At 34.6% G+C, this 23357-nt stretch overlaps 1 protein-coding gene across 7 annotated transcripts in view; it reads right to left on the minus strand.

Annotated features, from left to right (window-relative positions):
* The window catches only part of LOC118198323 (uncharacterized), a 101723-nt gene that overhangs the window by 17377 nt on the left and 60989 nt on the right, over nt 1-23357 (minus strand). For 5 of the 7 annotated variants that reach the window (XR_004759745.2, XM_035369974.2, XM_085814579.1 and 2 more), the window contains exons 4-6: nt 17318-17391; nt 7008-7082; nt 574-656 (exon numbers count right to left, since the gene is read on the minus strand). Coding sequence is in view for 6 of the 7 variants with exons in the window: in XM_035369974.2 (XP_035225865.1) it covers nt 588-656; nt 7008-7082; nt 17318-17391 (218 nt within the window). In the remaining variant the exon portion in view is untranslated. The remainder of the gene's footprint in view (nt 1-573; nt 657-7007; nt 7083-17317; nt 17392-23357) is intronic. The other 2 variants (XM_035369977.2, XM_035369976.2) reach the window with 1 other exon arrangement.

Raw genomic sequence — 23357 nt, forward strand, 5'->3', positions numbered from 1 at the left:
CTAAGTTTTTAAAAGTTACTGGAAATATGGAAAAAATAGGTATACCATTTCAGAAAAAGTCCGATTTCGAGTCAAAATACCTATGTCAAAAAATGCTGTTTATAAATCTTATACACTCTAAGTTGCGCTGTCGAGATATGAAAAATGCAAGTTAAATTTTGTCAATCGGCCCAGTTGAACGGAAGATACGGAATTGTCCTTTTTTTTTTTTGTTTGTGTGTGTGTGAAAGATGTACCTATTTTTAGGCTTTAAGTTAAGTACTGAGTATTCAGAGAAGAAAAAAAAATTCTGCAGAATATTTTCTAACTGCTTAAGTGACACTTAATTTTTTTAAAACTATTTTTAAATTTAGTGTCTAAAGTTGTACTGATAATAGCAACAATTTCAGAAAAAAAAAGTATTCCAGGACTATATCATTAATGCTTAAGTTAACGTGTTGTTATTTATTGGTTATTATGATACATAATGCATTTCTGAGATTTTTGAAAAATTATTTCACTAGTTTATTTGATGAAGAAAGGTAAACGCATCAGTATTCTGAATGAAAATTCAGTAAACTTCCATAGACTTACTTTTGCAATCTTTGCTAGCGAGCCCAAGGTTTGACTATTGTTATAGGATCCAGTAGATGAGAAGTGTCTTTGTCCCTTGATGTCTAGGAAATGTAAGTGCGAGTACAACATAATACATCCATTAGAAATGAGATTTTACTAGCGTCATTGACAAAATGTGATCATTGAAAGCATTAAAAAAAGCATTTATGAAGCTTTTTTAAGAGCAGTTTATAGCAACTCTTTTCGTATTACTTTGCTATACTATTTTTAAACTCTTAACGAAACACGTCAGATTATGTATATTCAAACTCGTCTTGTTTACGAGGACAAATTAAACTAATTTTAGGTTTCGCATCGCCTCTACAAGGTCTAAGGAAGAAAGCTGATATGCTTAATACCTTGTGTCGTATAATTTACCGAAATAAAATTGCAACATCTATCATCTAAAATTAGATTTACTGTCATAAATTACTGTTCTAGTAAGTCAGAGTTAGGAATAATAGCAATAAGAATTTCGTTTGGCTTTCCCAAGAAGATACAACAAAACTAAAAGAAACAATAACATTAATTCCTAAAAGTAACATATTAAGCCGTTAGTTGAAATAGAACATTTTTCTTGGAGTTACGAAAGAGGTGAATAACCTGTTACCATAGTAACGTCGCATTTTGTTACCCCTATAGTTGTTTTCAACGGGGAAATAGAAAACTGGACAAACAGATCATAAATTAAGCAAGACTGAACAGTTTTTCTTACCCGTTTTATTACGTTTATGCTGCTAAAATGATTTAAGAATTTAGCACTTTGGGATAGTATTAAAAATATCATTTCTCGAGAAAAACTAACGTTATTTTAGCTGAATCAAAACTTGATCTAAAAGTCCTGCGTTCTAGGATCTAAATTTTAATCTTCACTTATTTTAAACTGACTATAAAACGAAAATAGCAGATGTTAATTAGAGTGGTGTAATTAATTAATAACATTAACTATCATAGATAGTTTTCGGGCTTTTAAATGATCGCTTACTAGAATCTTAATAATTATTTCAAATTCATTCAAATTTGTGGCAGTTTGGTACATGGAATTTATTCATATGCATTCTCCAAAAAGAATAAAATACTATGATCCTTTGATTGTGAACCATGAATAGGAACATAAGACTGTATAGCCTAAAACTGTTTAATTTTCGTCAGTTCAAAAGCAAGATTTTAGATCTGTTAAACTTTTTTACCACCATACGTCTGGTCCGGCACTTTTATGGAAATATGAAGCACATTCAATAAAATATTAGATCTTCGTATTTCTTCATTCGTGAATAATGTAAAAACTTTCTTATTTGATTTCTAGCTGTTTTGTAAATCAAAAGCATCAGATTGTAAACGGTTTCATTTTCATGCACTTTTAAACTCTTTTTTTGCCATTTTAAACTGTAGAAAATGACTTCATTATTTATGTCCTTAAAATGAGAACGAATAAGCAATGCATCCAAGATTTTGTGAATTTTAAATTAGTAGGCCAATTACATTTTTGCAGTACTTAAAGCTAAGATGCAATAGGAATACTCTTCATTCAAATATAAATTTTCCTTTCTCTGCGTATGGTTTATTATGCATGTCAATTAAGTACTATTAAAAATACTACTAAATGCTGATTTTCGGTTTATTTAGTCTTACACTTGCATAACATGATTTGGAAGTAAAAGTTGAAAATCTGAATGAATGATCACCTGATGAATAAATAACACTAAGAGTAAGTTGTTATTGTTGTTACCAATCTTACTTATCTGACAATGGTCAACACAAGCCCAGACATTCATCATGTCAAGGAATTAAATGCGCTTATGGTGAGCATGAGCCCTGAGCCCCATATAGTGACAGGCCGACTTTAGCTAAGGTCCACCCTCAAATTTTGAGAGACAGAACCCCGGGGAAACGGGTTCTATGGTCTCTCACCCCTCTTTCCCTACTACCAACTTCTCGGGAAAACTTTCGGCTCGCTGCATATTTAGAGGGCCCTCAATTCCTCACAGACACTATACATTTACAAACATCCATGTCTTCTCTGGGATCCGAACTCAGGTCCTTCGATACAGTCAGAGTCGCTAACCATTATACCAGTTGCGCGGCTTAGTAGTAAGTTTAACCTTAAAAAGTTTTACTTGTTTCATGCAGCCACTTCTTCGATTGCTGATTGGTAAATTATACTGGTGTTTAAAGTTAAGAGAGTTTTCACATTCGTTTTAGTATTTTCGAAACTGATGAGCAGATTTTAATGAAATTTGTCCCAGGCATAAGTTGTTGATATAATATAATATATATATATATATATATATACCATGCAATAGTTAAGCGATAAGCAACGGAGGACGTGGGCACTGTCCCTTTACCAAAAGGTTAATCGGTATAGCACCACGTCCACCTATATCTAGAGCCTAAACAGCGATCGAAAAAAAAAAAAAAAAAGGCTAACAAGGACAGCGCTAGAAAAAGGGGCACCCAGACCTGGCATTGCTCAAGGCAGCCTTAACACGGTTAATTGCCCCAACCCCTACATATCTTCCAGATGGGCATAACAATTTTTGTCTCACAAGTCTGAGAATAAAAAGCACAAAGCGAATGGTGGACGGCAAGCATCCACATAAAAGGAAACTCAAGCACATGTACAGGTCAAACATTGACCGTCCCCCAGCCATGACCAAGAAGAGCCAAGCCCCCAACGACAACCTTCAATATCTAACAATGTAACCTTCCCACAACCAAGGGGCAAACAAGACAGTACCAGTACGGTCCCTGCTGAACCTGAACCTGCCACAGAAGAAACGATGGTTCTAGTCCTGTGAAAACAATTAATTTTCCCCCAGAAGTCGAGATTGTCTAGGTACAGACTTAGTCAGAAGGCCAAGATTGCTCCTGGTCGTCACACAGTTTTCACAATAAGGTTTATACTAGAAATGAAAGAGTTTAAAAGTCTCTGTGGCAGTCGGTCCCACTCCTAAACCTGTTTTTTAGGTTCTTAAGTTTTATAGGACAAGGAAGGAGATTTGTAGCTACTCTTCCAAAAGTGTCCGAGGCTTTGGTTTGGATATCTGGCTGACCAATGCATCCTATTAATATCTTCCTTTTCCAGAAAAATCATCCATCAAATTTGCCTTATATGAACGAGCCTTGTCTCTGATAAAAATGAACAGAGCGAAGTGCACCCCTCTAAAGGCAAACATAGAGCTAATAAATCTTCTTTCTTTTTTTCGCAAAATGATCTGCTACTTGAGTCTCTTTCACTTCTGCTCTCAAGCAAGCCCGTTTAGCATGGTGCAAAGAACGATGACTTTGGATTAAGCAACAGTGGGGACTGTCTTTCTTGTAATAGATGAGTCCCGATTCACCCTAGCGACTGAATCTCGACATACCTTCAACTGGAGAGAGAGCCAATAACCTGCTCACTGATCTCAAACATCTGACAAAGAGATCAGTCTAAGAGTGGAAGTCTGATGATTTGGGTAGGCATCATGTTGGACATACGCGCAACCTTTCGTGTACTCTTTCCTCACTGAGGTTCTGTGACTGCTACGAGGCTACGAGTAATCTGAGAGCCCTGAGTTCGCATTTTAGAGGTATAGTTAGCTCTTAGTTAATTTTTATGGACGAAAACGCTTGGTCACGTAAAGGTAATCTGTTGGTTAAGTGAGGATATTAACCGAATGGATTGGTCAACCAGATATGAAAACCTAAAATTAATAGAACACGTCTTGTACGCTCGTAGGAGGGCAATTGCAACTCGCCTTATCCCCTTTTAAAAAACTCCAGAACTTGAAAATAGTGGTGCTGCAAGCGTGGAACCGACTTAATTCGCGTTGTGAGAGTTGTATGACTGTTAGAGAGGACCAGATCTTCTGACATTAAGCCTTCTTGTTTGTTCTAAGTGCAACCTCTATTTCATAGTTTCCTGCGCCCTTATGCATTTTTAAGTAAATGAACTAAATTAACCATTAAATAAGGATTAAAAAACCCTGGTTAAATTTTCTCCAAAGCTAACGTAACCCGCCTCCCCCCAAAAGGCCTTATACATGCTATCATTTATTTTCACTCTGATTAACAACAAACTTTAATCATATAAATCATATAAAAACTGAAATTTTTGCATTATTATAATTACTATATTTTTAAAGTAATACTGTTAACAAGCCTATTAGCGACCGAGCGATAAACGCCGCTGAACGCTGATAGTTTGGTCCAGGGTTCGAGTCCCGGTGAACGGACTGGCTGCATGGGCGTTTTCGTGCTTTTCTCCATGTGAAATGTGGATACGAACCAGTTTCCCTTGAAAAGACGTCCACAGGACATCCCTCCCTTTCCGTGTAGTGCCTAATGGCGGAGCACGCAATAGTAATATAAAATACTATTAATGCACACTATGATGTTTAACTATATTTAAAATATTAATTTAGCTAATAAAAACGTAAAATCAGACTGTTTATAAGGTATTTCGCCCACCTTCTTGGCATGCCTTCGTGGTGTGGTGGTCTGCACGTTGGGCGCGTATTCCAGAGATCAGCGGTTCGATTCCAAGCGAAGCCGTTGTCAATTTTTCATCTTGCCTGCTTCCAAAAATAACCTTATGTCTCTACACTAGCTCCCGAACTAAAAGGGTGTTGTATGATGATTCTCCACTCCCAGGATTTGGCGATTGTGACCCCTAAAAAGACAGTCGCCCTTTAAAAGGGGGAGTATATAAGGCACCTTCTTGGCATGCCTTCGTGGTGTGGTGGTCTGCACGCTGAGAGCGTATCCCAGAGGTCCGCGGTTCGATTCCTAGCGAAGGCGTTGTTAATTTTTCATCTTGCCTTCTTCCAAAAAATAACCTAATGTTAATCTAAATATAAATTTAAATCAGCAATCAAAATATTAATCTGACTATTTAGCCTGAATATGAATCTAACTATCTAATCAAAATGTTTAATTTTCATGCAGTGTTTAACCGTTGATGACTTTTTACCTTTTCACAAATGATATAATATAAAAATATTATCATTATTATTTTTACAACTTCTTTTGATCTGTTTAATACTCATAAACTAAATGCACCCATAATTTTAACTAAAACGGCATACTGCGTAAAATGAATTGAAAACGTCTAGTTGAATTGAACGTAAAATTAATTGAAAACGTAAAATTAATTGAAAACGTAAAATATTTCGTAGATAATGGTGTACAGGCAATTCCATCTGACCCAGTTAAAGCAAAACTGTGCCAATAAGAGAAAAAGGTAGAGAACATGGGAACTAATCGACATAAAATAACGAAATTAAGGCCAGCAGTAAATGGGTGATCAAAATTTCCTTCTGACTTAAACAGTATGAAAAAGATTATTCCCCATTTCAAAGACGGCATTCTAAAAATACATTTTTTCCACACATTATTACGATAAATGAGGTCTCCTGTGACATAAAAATTTGAATTTCTGGAAGTTAACATCCAGAGCATGAAAAGAACAAATTTATATGAAAATGAGAAAAAGTTCCAAGTTGAATTCTGCTGTTTCGATGGATCACGCACCTGTATTATTATCAAATCAAAAAAATTATTAACTTATATCAAATTGTTAAAAATCTGTGGAGAGTTCTAAAATAATGGCAATAAGACAGCAATTGGAAAAGACGCTTACACTAATGTACAGGGTGTTTATAATGTCCCAAACCCATTTTGAGGTTTAATAACTCATAAAATAATGAAGATATAAAAAAACTTATGGCATTTATTGATGGAATAACTTATATATTTTCCTTTTCAGGTTTGAATATCTTTACTTTTGTAAATATCGTCTGCGCGTGTGGTTAATTTCAGATAATTTCCTTTTCTAGTCTAAATATCTGTACTTTTCTAAATATCGTCTGCTTATTAATTGCATTTTTCTCTTTTTTGTTTTTGGCAACTATTGCAATGTTATGGACTTTTTCCTTTGGTGATTTGTAAAGGACAACGTTTACAAGAGGAGAGTGTCGAACATGGATGGCCTAAAATCCAGAATTACAACCGCAATACCCTCTGTGGATGCCGACATGCTTGCTGGTACCTGGCGCGAAATTGAATATCGACTTGATATTCTCCGTGCGACGAAGGGGGCACATGTGGAAGTTCATTGACAAGGGTCTTTTTTGAGTCTATCTAACCATTTATGTTATTAATTTTAATCTATCTTTATTATTTTATGAGTTATTAAACATCAAAATGGGTGTGGGACTTTATAAACACCCTGTATTTCCACCGGCAAAATTCCCTAAACGAGTTCAGCAACTTTATGCCCATTAGTTTTCCTAAATATTAACATAAATATTTTTAATTATATTTGGCAAAAATTAAAATTTTTCAGAACCTTTATAAAAAATTTCAGATTCTCCGCTTTTAATTACCTATGAGACATAAAATGTTCAAATAAACGTAAAAGGAAATTTTCTCACCTGAAATACTACCGGAGTTTTAGATTCATTAAGAGCAGTCTTTGGTTTTAGAATCTCCAAATCTTCACCGAGTCTCTGTTAAAGGAATTGAAAAATAAATCAACAATATATAAAAATTTCATGACGATAAACCATGTGCACATACCAGTAACGCATACATATTGGTCAAAGTACGATTCAAAACATTATAAATTAAATGTAATATACGTTTTCTTAAAAAAATATTAAAATAAAATGGCAAAAGTATCTACAAGTTGCTTTCTCTTTAACCGATTCTATTTAATTGTAAACAAACAAACAAACAAAAAAGCACTTTTTATTTCTAAAGGACGATATTATCACTTACATGTGGATTAAATTTCAAAAAGTAATGTTCTCGAAAAGAACAGTCACTATTACCATACGAATTGATAAATTCTTTTGATAATTTTTTTTTCAGCCACGAAATGCGCTGGAGGTTAATATTTACTAACTAACGTTAGCTTTACATTAATTGTTTTGTACAGAGCTATAATGGATAATCAAATTATATTTGTCATTATAACAGCATTTCTTATAATATGATTCGAACTATTCTTGCAAGTATGTCTGTCTAACGCTATTTCATGTCGAACTTCTATTTCTTTGGTACCGGTAATTTATCACCTAAGATTTTAAGGTATTTTCTCTCTCCTTACTAGAGATGGGCAAAACCACTCCTTTAAGGTATCAGATCGGAAACGTCCTCTCATTAAAGAAAATCAGTTCTTTTTTACGATTCATCGCTTACTAACAATGACCTTGATGAATACACTCGGAGCGGGAGTATCTCAAACCCGATGCGTAAAGATGGAAGAAAGAAGAAAGAATCGAAAAGGTGTGGGATCGGTGGAATTAACACAACCAAAACGCTCACTCTCTGGACTGATTTCTTTTAACTGCCGTTCTGAGATTCCCTAAAAGCACCTTTATGCATAGAGCTAATAATAAAATCCTCGAATGCTCAAAAAGTTGAAAGATAATAAAAATTTAACTCACTTTTGTCAAAGATTACATCACTTTTGTTTATTACTAAAGGTGATACTTTGGTTACTAGTACTACGAAACACAGTGAAAAAATACCCAACCAAAAACTAACAGCACTACAAAAAATACACTATAAAAATACTTGACACCAGAACTACCAACACTACCAAAAATACGACGTAAAAATACTTAACACTAAAAATTTATTACGAGTGTTACGGAGATAATTTTCTTCCAAAACTTTTATACGTGATTGCCACTTTAAAATAAAAAAAATTAAAAAAAATATCTGAAAGGTTTCAGATTTTAAATTACGTCCAAAGGAACTTTTTTAACGTCTTGTGTGTTACCTTTATTTTGTAGGGTTTATATTTATTTTAACTAACATTTAAGTTTAAGCTATCTTTCCTGTCAAGCCTTTACTTTCCCCTGGAACTGCCAATGCCAGAGTATGTAAATTTTAGTAGAACGTGCAGAGTATTCAAATTTTTAGCAGAAATAATTTGAGTTAAATAGAAGGGAAACGAGATTTGTAAGTGTGCTTCTTGATTCACGAGCGTGAAGGTTGCTTGGTAGAAATTTAAGAACCGCGCGTTTCGGCCTGTGTGCCTACTTCGGCAGTTAGTTGAATCTTTCAACGTCTTAATCAGAAAGTTTGCTGAATCTCAGCTGTATCTTAGAACGCGGTTAAGATAGTTACAATTATAGAACCTCGTAGATAGTGACTTCGTTAGTTATGCATCCTGTTATTTATTTTTAGTTGTACTTTTCTATTTTTGTTACACCTCCGTGTCGGCGTAGTTTGCGAGCGTCAAGTGAACGCAACTGTAAGTTCTAAAGTGAAATAAAAAGGGATTAAACCCTTCTTACGAGTTTGTGTAACTTCCAGTTCATAGCAGTCACTACTACTGTTGCGGACAAGTTGGGGCCACGCAACATCACATTAGCGCTCGAACACTTTTCGAACTGAAATGGCCGAAAACTGGATGGAAGCTCCTGTACAATTCCAACAACAAGAAATGGCGAACCAATTAGAAGGATTTGGATACCTTGTCCAGACGATGAGAGCATCAATCAAGCCAAACGTCAATTTCGACGGAAAAAATTCGGTGGCGATATTCTTAGAAGGCCTAGAAAATCATTTCTAGCTATACCCTGAGCCTGAAAGACAAAAAGTTGCCATTGCCAAGTCTAAACTAAGAGGACAGGCCTCACTATGGTGGAAGAATATAGGGAAATTTTTATTAGGGGAATTCGGAGGCCAAACATTTACCTTTGAAAATTTCAAAATATCATTATTAAAGGCCTTCCCTATAGTGAAAGACCGAGCAAAGCTAGAAGCCGAGCTATATAGTTTTTATCAACGAAATATAGAAGAGTTGACGGACTTTATTCTGCGAAAAATTAAGCTGACTGAAATGCTGTACGAGAAGAAACCCGACGCGGAGATTATTGGAATAATCTTACCAAGATTGCTACCTGCTGTCCAAGATTACTTCGAAATTCGAAACCCAAGCATCTTGCAGGAACTCTTCGAGTTGGCGGTCAAGTTCCAAAATCGCAGAATAGCGGAAAAAGCTAGAGGGGCATCGTATTCTCAAGGTCTCCGAAAGTTCCAAAATCCTGAAATCAACAGACCAGAAACACAAATCGCTCTTATGAGGGAAAGATCTATCAAGCTAACTCATCGAAGCTCGAAGGTAAGGAAGGAAGTTTCCCCCAAAAAGGAAGGAAAACAACCGTCCGCGTACCCAGAAGACAGAAGTTCAAAGGAAAGCTTTAAACGAGTAGAGGGACCTGTAAAAGCGAGGGTCCAGACCCCGGAAGTTTCGAAAAAACCCTCAAGAAGATACCTAAATACGTTCGTGGTAAAGAACTCACGATTACCGATTATACAAGTCCTGGTTGGCGATGTACCAGTAGAAGCCCTCATCGATACAGGGGCAGAAGGTAATTTTATGAGTGATGCATTTTTTAAGAAGAATTTTAATAGGTTACGATTATTTAAAAATAAAAACACAGAAATCATAGCAGTGCAAGGACAAACTTGTCAATGTATTAGCAAATTATCATTACAAATACAGGTAAAAGATGAAAGCCTCAAAGTATTAATTTTTGTGGTCAAAAATTTGCACAGTTATTTTAGGCATGGAGTTTTTAAAGGCCGCGAAGGCCAAACTGAATTTTCAGGAAAATTCTATTATGCTGGAAATGGATCGGAGGGTGGTGGAGCCAGTGAAACAACCGCAAGTAGACCTTAGCCATTTGAATGACCATGAGCAAGTGGTGAGTACTTTTTCGAACTTGTTTTCAGAACGGCCTGGTAATTGTCAAATTGTTGCGCATGATATACAGTTAACTGCCGACAAACCCTGTAGGACTAAACCTTACCGGTATGATAAAGAGAAAGAACAAATAACTGAAGAACACATTCAGGAAATGTTGAAGAACCAGATAATAACGCCCATAAATAGTGAGTACGCGAGTCCAGTCGTACTATGTAGGAAAAAGAACGAGTTCCCTCCCTCGCATAAAAGGGCTTGGAGGTTTGCTATCGATTACAGAAAGCTTAATAGTGTTACTATATTCCCAGTTTACCCTTTGCCGGTTATAGAGGAAATTATTAGAAAGATTAAATCTACTAGTTACATGACTACTTTGGACTTAACGTCTGGCTACTATCAAATAGCTATGAGACCCGAAGACATACATAAAACCGCGTTTATCACAAAATCGGGCACTTATGCATTTTTACGCATGCCCTTTGGGTCGTGTGGGGCCCCGTCAACATTCCAGAGAGCTATGGACATTGTTCTAAAGCCTGTCCTAGGAAAATCGACTTTAATCTATCTAGATGATATAATTATAACGAGTAGTACGTTGGAACAACATATTAAAGATTTAGAAGAGGTTTTTAAATTATTAAAAGAGGCCGGTCTTACAATTAACGCATCAAAATGCAAGTTCGCGACTAAAGAACTTAAATATCTGGGTTATAAAATTTCGCAAAAGGGTATAGAAACTCAGGATTCAAAAATAAAAGCAATAAAGAATTTCCCACCTTCCAACACCGCCAAGAAACTTTCTTCTTTCCTTGGGTTATGTTCTTATTATCGGTCGTTCATAAAAGAGTTCGCGAACATTGTTGAACCGCTGTTAGCAATTAAAAGAAAGAAAAGTAAGTTTACGTGGACAGCAGAAGTAAATACTGCATTTGAAAGGTTAAAAGAAGCACTTATCAATTCCCCTGTTTTGAAATTCCCGGAAGGGGACGAAAACCTGGAAATTGCAGGAGATGCGTCGGACTATGCCGCGCAGGTGCGGTTTCATGCAAAATGGCCATCCTTTGGCATTTTTAGTAAAACTTTAAATTCTACGCAAAGGAATTATACAGCTACAGAGAGTAGCCGTATTAATGGCTGTACACAAATTTCGAGTTTATTTCGGCAAAGCGCCAGTAACAGTCTTTTCGGATCATGCAGCTGTTGGTAGACTTTACTCGGGAAAAACCTAACGCACAGGTTAATAAGATGGGCTTTAAAACTTCAAGAGTATAACCTAATAATTAAATATAAACCGGGTAAGGAAAACAATGTTGCTGACGCACTATCTCGTATAAAACTGGACGATGAAGGCAATGCAAATCAAATGCGCTGTGTTGACTTCAAAAATTTTAGATTCTAGAGAAACAATTATTGCTGAAATGAAAGCTGATCCTGAATTTGGAAGTACCTATGCGTATTTGAAAGACCCCGAAAGCTTTGAACACACAGATATCGGTGCAATAAGAAGTAGAGCAGAAAACTATGAAATAATAGATAATTTATTGTTTTATAAAGCAACAAACGAAAATTTCGAATATAAACCAGTCATCCCAGCCTCGCTTCGATTAAGCATTTTGAAGGAATTACACGACGCGAAAACAGCGGGTCATTTAGGGGTCAGAAAGACTTTAAAAAGGGTACGCGAGGCGGTATATTTCCTGCAATTATACAAAATAGTAACTGCGTATGTCAGGTCCTGCAATCAATGTCAGTTAATAAATGATATTAATTACAGCCCGGCCGGGTACTTACATAGCATTTGCGCTACATTTCCGAATGAAATTTTAGGCATAGATCTTCTTGGTCCTTTCCCCCAGAGTGAGTTAAATAAAAATCGTTTTCTTTTAGTAATTGTAGATTATTTTTCAAAATAGACAGAAATTGTTCCACTTAAACGCGCGTCAGCCAAAACAGTCGCAGATGCATTCTTACACAGATACATTTTAAAATACGGTGCACCGATAAAAGTCATTAGCGATAACGGTAAACAATTCGTTAGCCAAATTTTTGAAAACATTTTCACTGGACTTGGCATACGCCATATCAAAATGGTTCCGTATAGACCACAGGCAAACATCTCAGAAAGAGTTAATAAAAATATTGTAAAAATAATTCGAAGTTATGTTAGCACACATCACAAGCGCTGGGATGGCTACATAAATGAATTAGAGCTTATGCTTTAAGAACAGCACATCATAATACTACGGGGAAAATTCAAGCAGAATTATTTTTAGGGCGGAAGTTAATTACGCCACTAGATAAATTATTCTTTGTGCAACAAAGAGAGGAAGAATTCAAACAAAAAGATATACAGAAACTCATTGATCAGGCGGTTAAAATTTCGGATACAGCAAGAAATAGGCAGAAATTGTACTATGATCCAAAACGCCGTGAAGCAGATTTTAAAGTTTAGGATAAAGTGTTAAAGCGGAAATTTTCTTTATCAAGTGCCCCATACAATTTCACTGCAAAGTTGGCTTCAAAATTTGAAGGCCCCTATGTAATTCAGGAAATCAAGGGAGTCGTATTGTACCTTAAGAACGAGAGAGGGGAAATCTGTAAAGCATGTCCCGACCAGGTGAAAAAATATTATAATCAAAATGATTTTGAAATCCTTAAAAGTTTCTTGCAGGACTCAAGCGCAAAAGAAATGGAAGGTCCAGAAGTAACGCCACCCGCTCCACCACCCAAGAAGCAGAGAACAGAAGAGGAACCTAGCCCTTCTACAAGTCATGCTACGGTCCCGAAAAGAAGAAAGGAAAATAGTCATACTCCAGCATTCAAGAAATGCAAGAAATCAACGCCGCTGCGTAAAGAATCTTTGGTAAATAGGAAAAGACCAGTTACAACGTCCCGCAGTAGAAATTCTGCGTCGAGGAAACCACTTCCAGGGCCAGATAGTCAGGAGCAAACAAGGCCGCCGTTCACGAGAACAAAAAGACAGAAGGAGGAACGAAAAGGTTGCCACCAAGAGAAGAAATTCAAGCAAGATTCCAGACCGGAAGCCGCCAAGACCAGCCGTCCAGGGGCAAAACGGAAAAGACAGCAACCCGAAGACTACCACTCCAAGAGGCCGGCGTACAGAGGGCGAAAAAAAAAAGTCACCATGGACGAAACTCGAAGAACCCAAAGGCGAAGATTGACTTCTATGAATTCCATAACTTGGGATCAATTCTGCCAGAAGAGGATGTCGGAGTTCCAAGCATCGAAAACTCAAAGATAAGTTAAAATCTTCTATACATTTTTTCTTTTGTTCTGAAATGTTATGCGTAAATACGAAGTTCTATGTTTTGACGGAAGTCAATTTGTCTCGGTTGAGACTTAGTTTTGTTTTACTAAGTCTTAACCGAGCTAAGGCAAAAGTATTATTTTCTTTAAGTGTAAAATCTAAGAGCAAGCAGTTCCGGTTGGTCGAAAGACTAATTATGTTATGTTAAAGCCAAAATTTGGCCGAAAGTAAAATAATTTCGTATTCTTGTATTAATGAAAAATTTAGTTTCAGTGCCGCCAGCTTGGCGAAGAAAGAGTGAAGTAAAATTTTATTTTTATCTTATTCATTTTATAGTAAATTGTAAAATTCATATGTATTAGAATTTTGTAAATATATGTAAATACTTGAAAGTTATGTAAAAGTAGAATTTAGTCTAGAAGCATAAAATTTTAGATGCTAAAAGTAAATACTCGAAAGAAATGAATTCAAATTTAAGTATTAAACAGCAGATAAAAGCATGCTTTAGAGCGAAAACCTGCATGTCTAAAGATGAATGAGGGGGAATTTAGAATTAATGTGTTTTGTAGGGTTCTCTACCTACACTTGAATTTTAAGAATGTTAAACATAGCTCATCGAGTTTCAGTATGTCGATTAAGGTGTGTCTATTTGGTTGTTGAATTCTAACAAATCATTGTGGTTAGGGGAAATGTTGTAATACAAAAACACGAATATTCCCGTTTGACACCACACATGGTGGAGAACCAGGGTAAAGTTAAATTCATGTTTGAATACTTGAATGAATGTGAATTAAGCAGTTAATTAAGGAAAATAAAACGATCGAAAACGAAAACTTTATCCAGTGTTAAGAAAGTGTAAATCATAATGTATTTAGAAGATACTGATACTTATTCCTTCCAGATGCTGAAAGGAAGAGAAAAGATTGATTGCTGAAGACCAGAAAAGGATCCTGTAAGAAGAGATGGTAAAAGTATGCGTCTACAGAAATTATTGTAATCTTATACGAAACAGTTTGTTTTATGTAAACGGGACTCTTGAGTTTTAGATCAGAATGTGGAAACTTTTTCAACAGGTCGTTTCTAGGACCTGCTTCCAAGTTTACCAAATTCTGGCAGCGGCAAATGTAGGGTTTATATTTATTTTAACTAACATTTATTTTAAGTTTAAGCTATCTTTCCTGTCAAGCCTTTACTTTCCCCTGGAATTGCTAATGCCAGAGTATGTAAATTTTAGTAGAATGCGCAGAGTATTCAAATTTTTAGCAGAAGTAATTTGAGTTAAATAGAAGGGAAACGAGATTTGTAAGTGTGATTCTTGATTCACGAGCGTGAAGGTTGCTTGGTAGAAATTTAAGAACCGCGCGTTTCGGCCTGTGTGCCTACTTCGGCAGTTAGTTGAATCTTTCAACGTCTTAACCAGAAAGTTTGCTGAATCTCAGCTGTATCTTAGAACGCGGTTAAGATAGTTACAATTATAGAGCCTCGTAGATAGTGACTTCGTTAGTTATGCATCCTGTTATTTATTTTTAGTTGCACTTTTCTATTTTTGTTACACCTCCGGGTCGGCGTAGTTTGTGAGCGTCAAGTGAACGCAACTGTAAGTTCTAAAGTGAAATGAAAAGGGATTAAACCCTTCTTACGAGTTTGTGTAACTTCCAGGTCATAGCAGTCACTACTACTGTTGCGGACAAGTTGGGGCCACGCAACATCACAATTTATTAAATATCATGTTCTTCGAACTTACCATGAAATTCACTTCAAAAGCAATGTGACAAAATAATTTTAAAATGAGCCTATCTTTAGAATTTCCGATACACATTAGCGCGCGCTGGAGATAAAAAGGTTCCCCTCCACTCGTAGATTGTTGCCATTGCTCGTTTTCAAATCGTTGAGTATGTTACTCAAAAATTCGTTAAAGTTTTACAAAATAGGAAAACGATCATAAAACTAATTCCAAATTTCAAATTTGGGCTTCCACATGCCCATATTCCAAGTAGGATTACGTCATTCAAAATTCGATGGCTCTATTTACTGTTGCTTTATCACAATGCAAGAAATATACATACATATAATTCAGATTTTTCATTATTTAATATCTTCAAATATAATGTAGGACTCTAACATTTGGTGGCAACCGTTTGAAAAGTGAAACGGACATTTATAGTGAACCAACGCAAAACTAAAACAATAGTCATTCGGAAACAGAGCCCTTTTGGACTAAAAATATACCGGTCTACTATAAAAATCAAATCAAGGTATTGATTTATAAACACAAATTTAGTTAACTTTCTTGACGACAGATGATTTGTTTACTCAATATATGTTTGACCTGCTTTAGAAAAGATCAATTCGCAGGGCACTGATGTACCCGGGATGCAAAATCTAATTAAAATGAATTCACACAAAGTGGGATATATTAGCTTTTGGGACTCCCACCCAATAAGGGTTCATTACTTATAGGTAAACCGAGATACCGAAGCTGAGTAGACGCAGAGCTGAAAGAGAAAAGAGCTAATAATCAAGACTCCGCAGGAACCAGATATGCGACTACAAAAGGAACACCGGAGCGATGAAAACAGCAAGGACAACTTATAAGTTGGCCTTGAAAATAGCATATCATCAAGATTCTGAAGAAGGAGCCAGATCTGCAGATCTGCGGCTAGAGAAGGAGCGATGATATACTCTTCAAACAGAATGAATTCCTCTTATTCACAATGAATATATTTAATTTATTCAATATAATTTATTCAACATATAACTTTTAATGTTAGCAATAGGTGTAACCAGTTCATTCACAGTATATATTTTGAATCTTATGTACTTTCAAAATCAAAGGCATGCACACACTGAGATAAAAAAACACTAGATTCAATGTAACATTTCCAGTTATTCTCAGATCAATAAAAAAATTATACACTTCAATTCTCTTACACCACAGATGTTAGTAAAGGCATAATATTCGAAGCTAATTGAGCTTGTGGCATTACACTCTATATAAAGAGCGATAATATGGCGATACATTAATCCGAATATCAATGGGTGATAAATTTCGCGAAAGTAAAATGTTGACGACTAGATAAATTTATAAAATGAAAGCATTACGAGATTTTCTACTAAAAAATAGCAGCATTTATACGCAATACATTTATAACTGCGAAACAAATGCAAAATAAAACGTGAACAGTAACATACTCTCATATACAGTTTCAAAGATTCAGCGTCAATAGAGCAATAGAAGCTCGTTGGTCCATTTTCCAAACCCCTCCCTCAGTGGCGATACTGATAAGCACTTGTGAATTATGCTAACCGTGAGCCGTAGGAGAAAATATAAAAAAATAATTGATTATAGCGGGAATTATATATGAAAGGATTCATTGTAGCACTGATGCAGTAAACATCAGCAGAGATGAAAGCATTTGAAACAGTGAACAGTTTCAGGTAATGAAATCAATCATTGTTATGCATTGCAATTAGGTTTAAAGGCTACATCTTCTAAAAGAACTGTCTAGTTTTCTATACGCTTAATACTATCATTACACGATATGATGAAAACATGTAGGCACATTTATCACTCAACCTACAATTCATTTCCAAATCATTTTACGGACAATATCCTTGTCAAAAGATACGTTCGCTACTAAAAGTCCACTGTTGCTGCTAAATAAACTGTCGTTCAAATTTATTCTGAAAAATTTTAATATTATTTATTAAAGGAGTAAAGAGACAACCAGTTTCAAATAGCAGTTACTCACTTGTGGTTTTTTTGGTGGATGCATCTTAATAAGACTTTCACTCTTTCGGGAGGCCGAAAGATCCATTTCTGCACCTGAAAGAACACGGAAAAATTCTCTCAATATTTACATTATAAGAAGACGCTTTTCATATTTGGTATTTTCAATTAATCTGAATGTTAACTGGCTGACATTATAAATAAAGGAGGGAAAAAAAGAGGGAAGAAATCTGAAAGATTTCAGATTTTAAAGGTTGCCCAAAAGGGTTTCTTACGCTCTTGTTGAGCTCGCTGTCTGCCAGTCTGCTGTTATACTCACCTTCTACTAACCCATTTTTTTTTCTCTTTTTCTTTATTATTAAGCCTTGTTTTCTTCGTACTAACACCTATACAATTCAACAGCAAAATTACAAAAATTTTATCAGCAGTATATTATTGTACACGTTTAGAATTCAATGATGCAGAAATGTTGGCGTAAATTTTTCTGTTTTTTTTTTCTGTCTTTTCGCCCCTTATCATATCAGTGTCCAGTTTTCTTACTAAGATGGCTTTGCAAAACCTTCGTTTTTGTCTTTTTATTATTGACATTTTGCGTGTTTACTTTATTTATTAAATATTACGTTCTTGGCGCTTACACCACATAAAATTAGATTCAAAAGCGAAATCGCAAAATGTTTAAAAATAGCATATATTTAGAATTTCCGATAGACAGTCTCGCGCGCTGGAGATAAAGTGTTGCCATTGCTCGCTTTGTAACTGTAGAGTTCTTTAATCAAAAATTCATTAAAATTTTATAAAATATGAAATAGACAATAAAACAAATTCAAAAATTCCCCCCTCGGGCTTCCAAGTACCCATTTTCGAGTGGAGGACAATGTTATTAAAAAGTTTATAACTCTAGGTACCATTGTGTTTTCACAATATCAGAAACATATATACATTCATGCATATTTTCCAATATTTAATTTCTTTATAGATAATATTTAGTGACAACAATTTGAAAAGTGATAAATCGTATTTAAATGATTAGACGCAAAATGCCGTTTCGAGACTAAAAGCCCTTCTGGGACTAAAGCCCCTTTGGGCTAACGATTGTTTAGTATCTCCGTTCGATTTGCAATTTGAATGATATATGATTTATCTTAACACCAGAATAATGGAGTTGCTTTACGAGGAAAAATAATTCAATCTCGGATATATTTTTAATCGTGATTGCTCCTTAAATTAAAAAAAATAATAAAAAGAAACAAATTTTTTAACAATACTGTACACTTTCTTTTTCATTCGAATTTAATGTTAGAAGAATAATAAATTAATTAACATAATCTAACCACGGAAATAGCACGAATTTTCACAGAGATTTACGTTTCTGATTTGTACATTATAATGCTCTATTTCTTTTTATAAGCCACAGAAGGCAGAAAAAAAGTAAAATAGATGAAGAACGAAACAGAACGTATAAAACAACAGAAAAACTTAATCACAGCATGTAAACAGCCGTGCCATTCATAGCTTCATTAACATGAAATTCTCAGGTGTTTCGATTATTTTTATAATTCTCCATCAGACAGAACAGATGTTTTTCCGATGAAAGCTACTAAACACATTTTCGATTTATTACTTTTAAATAGAATGATTAGGGTTTCTTGATTAAACAAATAAAAACTTATTCTTACATAAGTGTTCAATTTTATGATATTAAAAATTTAATCTTTCAGGAAAGTTTCTGTTTCGAAATCGCAATTCTATTTCTTCTAGACAGCTCCTAAAATAAAACGACAGTTATTCAAAAATGTTCTTCGATTATTGGTAGGTTATTTAGACAGAATGTTCAGTGAAAAGATGATTTTTGGTATTAAAGACGGGTGAAAATGTTATTCACAGAGTATTACCAGATAACAAACATATTTGAACGAAATGAGAGAATAAAACAAGTGTACAAGCTATAAGGAAAGAGACTTCATTTTTTTTCCTATGTATGGCTATAGTTTTATTGAATTAAGGAAATGAAATGAATACAAAGTAATATCGATCAGAAGTCAATAAGATAGTGTGCGTTTCTAAGCAGTAAATTTCATCACAACATAAAACATTACTTGAAACTTTGAAATGCATTCCTGTTAGTCTCTTAATTATTTACATTTACTTACAGTAAATTCGAATTTAAAATAATTTAATCCAAATGATTCAGGTCTCACAAATTTAATCTCACAAGGAAGAGACATTTAAAACTCAAACAAAGTCTCGGTTTCAATCTTATTACATTTATTACATTTTTAGTGTATCATATAATTTCTTCAAGCGTATAGATAATTCTATTTATGAAGAAAGTATGAAACTCTCAAAGTATGACCTTATTATAAACCACAAATTCCAACGTCTTCCCATCATTTTACAAAACTCAAAGTAATTGCCAGTTCTAGAATGAATTCTTCGTTTAGTCTTTATTTCAGATATACAATGAGTTATTAGGTTAATTGGAAAAGCCGGAGAGATGAAAAATGAGCAAACGCCTTCGCCGGGAATCGAAACACGGACCTCTGGAATACCGGCCCAGCGTGCAGAACCACTACACCACTAGGAAGGCGGGAGAAATAACTTATATATTCCCCCTTTTAAAAGGTTTTTTTAGGGGACCCAATCGCCAAATCCTGGGTGTGGAAAGTCATCATCCACAACCCTTTTAGTTTGGGCGCAGCTGTAGAGTTAATTGGAATAGCTGTAGAGATGAAAAATGAGCAAATACTTTCGCCGGGAATCGAACCACGGACCTCTAGAATATCGGCCCAACGTGCAGAACGACTACACCACGAAGGCACGCTAAAAGGCGGGAGAAATACATTATAACTTAAATTACTTAAGTCAACGTTTTAGTAATAGCAATAATTACCGATTTATTAGCTTGAAAGTTAATTCAAAAGGCATTAGAAGTGGTTGCAACTATTATCCGCAGATGGTATAAACCGTCATTGTGAATATCGGATGTGAGATCAAAATGTTATGTACACTTATAAAATAATTTAACTCGAACTACAGATTGATCTCTTTCTGAGGGTACGTTTGTGCATGATTTAAAATCGCATAATTGCATCTTATACATTGTAGGGTATTGTTTTAATTTCCAACCAGTTATTTTATATTAAACAGCTTTCCTAGCTTCTCCATTTCCATTTTCCTGCCAGGATGTAAATTTTTAGCTCGCATGATATCCAAATGAGGTAGAAAGATGAGAAAGATTTAAAAGAATGTGTTAGAGGGTAGAATCAGAGCGTGTTCTGACTGCTGAAAGCCACGTTGCTAATTTGATTCTCTTGCTAGTATTTTGCGGCTTTGCGTTACTCTCGCTATTAGGCTTGCTACGCCGACTCAGGGCCAGCTTGCGCTTTATTCTAATTGTACAGCCGTTAGACTAACTTACTTTTCTTAGTTTTAGTTAATCCATTAACTTTAATTTGAGCCATAATTGTTGGCTTTACAAAGCAAGATTTGTGCCGTCTGTTAACTTTTATTTGAATTAAATAAACTACTCTTTACGTCCTTTATCTGTCTGTGTGGCACTTACAAGACATGAAAATTCACTATTAGTTTGTACAACAAGGAAGAAGAAACATCACAAAACTAGTCCAAAGATTAAATACATTTTAAAGCAAATTAAAAGGCATTTCCGGTTAGGGGTTTGTTGTAGATATAAAACTACCTAACTTGATTTTCGTGCTTTTGAATTATAACAACAAAGGTTGCTTCAGTGCTGATAATGCAATTAATTGCAATTAATCATTCGGTATTTGTTTTCCGAATTCCTTTTATTAAGACTTACGCATTTCTTAAATGGGAGAGCGTAACGCAAAAGAAAAGAGGAACTGGAGATGAAACTAAAAGTTTAACGGCTAATCAAAATTAAATCGCTTGATTCTGTAACTTCTCCAGAAAGAAAGTAGGATATTCTGTTATTTAGCGGCACACTTATAAATATAATAATGAAGTTTATATCCAGTGTTTGAAGTAAAATTGAAGAAGTTAAAATCTGTATGGCATAATTGTCATTTTATTTCTCATAATTCTGAACCAAATAATAATAAATAATAGTACATTTATAAAAATAAATAATACACAACGATAACGATAACGATATATGCAAAAACGATAACGATCCAGCTATTTTAATAGTTTCTATGACTACAACTTCTTTAGTATACTTTCTTCTTTTCTTTTCTGACTTTTTTCACTTCAGTACTAATATTAAAAGGGGAGTAAATAGTAGAAGGCGGAAGAAGTTCCCATTCTAGTCAATATTTCCAACTTCTGCAAAGGCTCAGCGAAAGTTTGACAGCATTTCAATAATAATTTTGTTTGGTGAAGATTTCCAAATAGAGTTGATGCTGAAGGAAACTAGAATTCTTTCAGATACAGCGTAGATATAAAAGACGATGTCTGCTTAATAATAAAAATACATCAAATTGCCTTCTATTCAAAGTAATAGTAGGCTATTTCTTTTAATGGAAAATGCAAAGCGAAACGGTTCTTATCGATATTTGCTGTGCTTTCTGGAGTAAAAAGAAACTACCGAAAAAAAAAATAGAAATATTCTAAAAAATAAATACGAAATATTACAAATTTTTTGAGGGAAAAAAAAAAAAAAAAAAAAAAAAAAAAAACATTAACAAATTAAAAATACAGGTGACTATTTTCACAAATTGTCATCAATGCACAATAAAGTTTCTGAAAAGTAAAATCTATGTATTTTGCTTCCGGTAACATTTATTTCCCAATTATGCATAGGTATATTTCTTATGTTTAAGAAGAAGAAAACATTTATCGTATCAGATTAAAAATATTTCACGAAGTGATTATTCATTTTTTACTGTTTATTTATCATTCATTAGTAAACTTATTTCCTCGCGGTTATCGAGGAAATTTTGCAAACGAAATTCGCAATAAATTTACCCGTTTTAACTGCATGTGCTAATCGATGTTTGGTATACCTTATATAAAAAAATAGGACTGTTCTATATCTCCCGTTCTACTAAGCCGATTGACAAAATTTAACTTCCATTTTTATATGTCTCGAAAGCGCGACTTCGGTTATATATTAGCTTTATATACAGCACTTTTCTAACATAGATATTTTGACACAAGATCGGACATTTTCTGAAATGGCATTATTTATGTTTTTTTCACATTTTGATTTCACGACTCAAATTATGACAAAGTGGCAGTGGCAAGCTTTGTGAAAATCGCACTAGTAGTTTTTAAAACATTAGCCCTAAAAATTTTAGTTCCTTAATCTTAATTGAATTTGGCATATATTTATTAATATCTCTTTTTTTTATTAAACTTACTGGATTCCTTCTTCCACATTTACATATTGCTGCGTTTTAAAATTTGGCATATTTGTTGAAAGCGGTAATAACGAAAATTTGGTTTACGCACTTTGCTAAAATTATTTGAAAGTAGGGACGGATGTGACGTTTTTCCGCTCATCCACAATGTTAAAAGGCAGGAACAACGTAACTTTTTTCCCACTCCTGCATAATGGAAGAGAAAGAAAAATAGGTTACCACTTTCGCCAAGTGAATTATTGTTGGCTCAAAATGAAAAATATAGACCAAGTTAAATTTTTAAATTTCTCCGTAAAATTTCACACCAAATTTTACAAAATTTGATATTTACTCATAATTTGAGCCGTAGAATTAAAATATGGGAAAAAATTCGTATGTTATTTTAGAAAAAATCCCATTTTGTGTCAAAATACCTATCTTAGAACAAAGCTATATATATATCAAATATATATTTTAAGTCGTTCTTTCGAGACATAGAAAACGCAGTTTGAATTTCGTCAGTCGGCCCAGTAGAACGGGAGATATAGAATTGTTCCATTTTTTTTCCTTTTGCGCAGTGTACCTTTTATAAGACAATATTCGTAATTAGCATATCCACGCTTATACAGTCCCTTGTATGCCCATGTAATATTTATATTTTTACATGGAAGAAACAATCCCTTCTGCCAGGATGACTAACTAACACTCTAACAATTTAAGACTTTTACAACAAAGTCAGGTCAA

Source organism: Stegodyphus dumicola, chromosome 4 (genome assembly GCF_044657685.1).
Source record: "Stegodyphus dumicola isolate Sdum_Otavi_A_Nest chromosome 4, ASM4465768v1".
NCBI lineage: Eukaryota > Metazoa > Arthropoda > Arachnida > Araneae > Eresidae > Stegodyphus > Stegodyphus dumicola.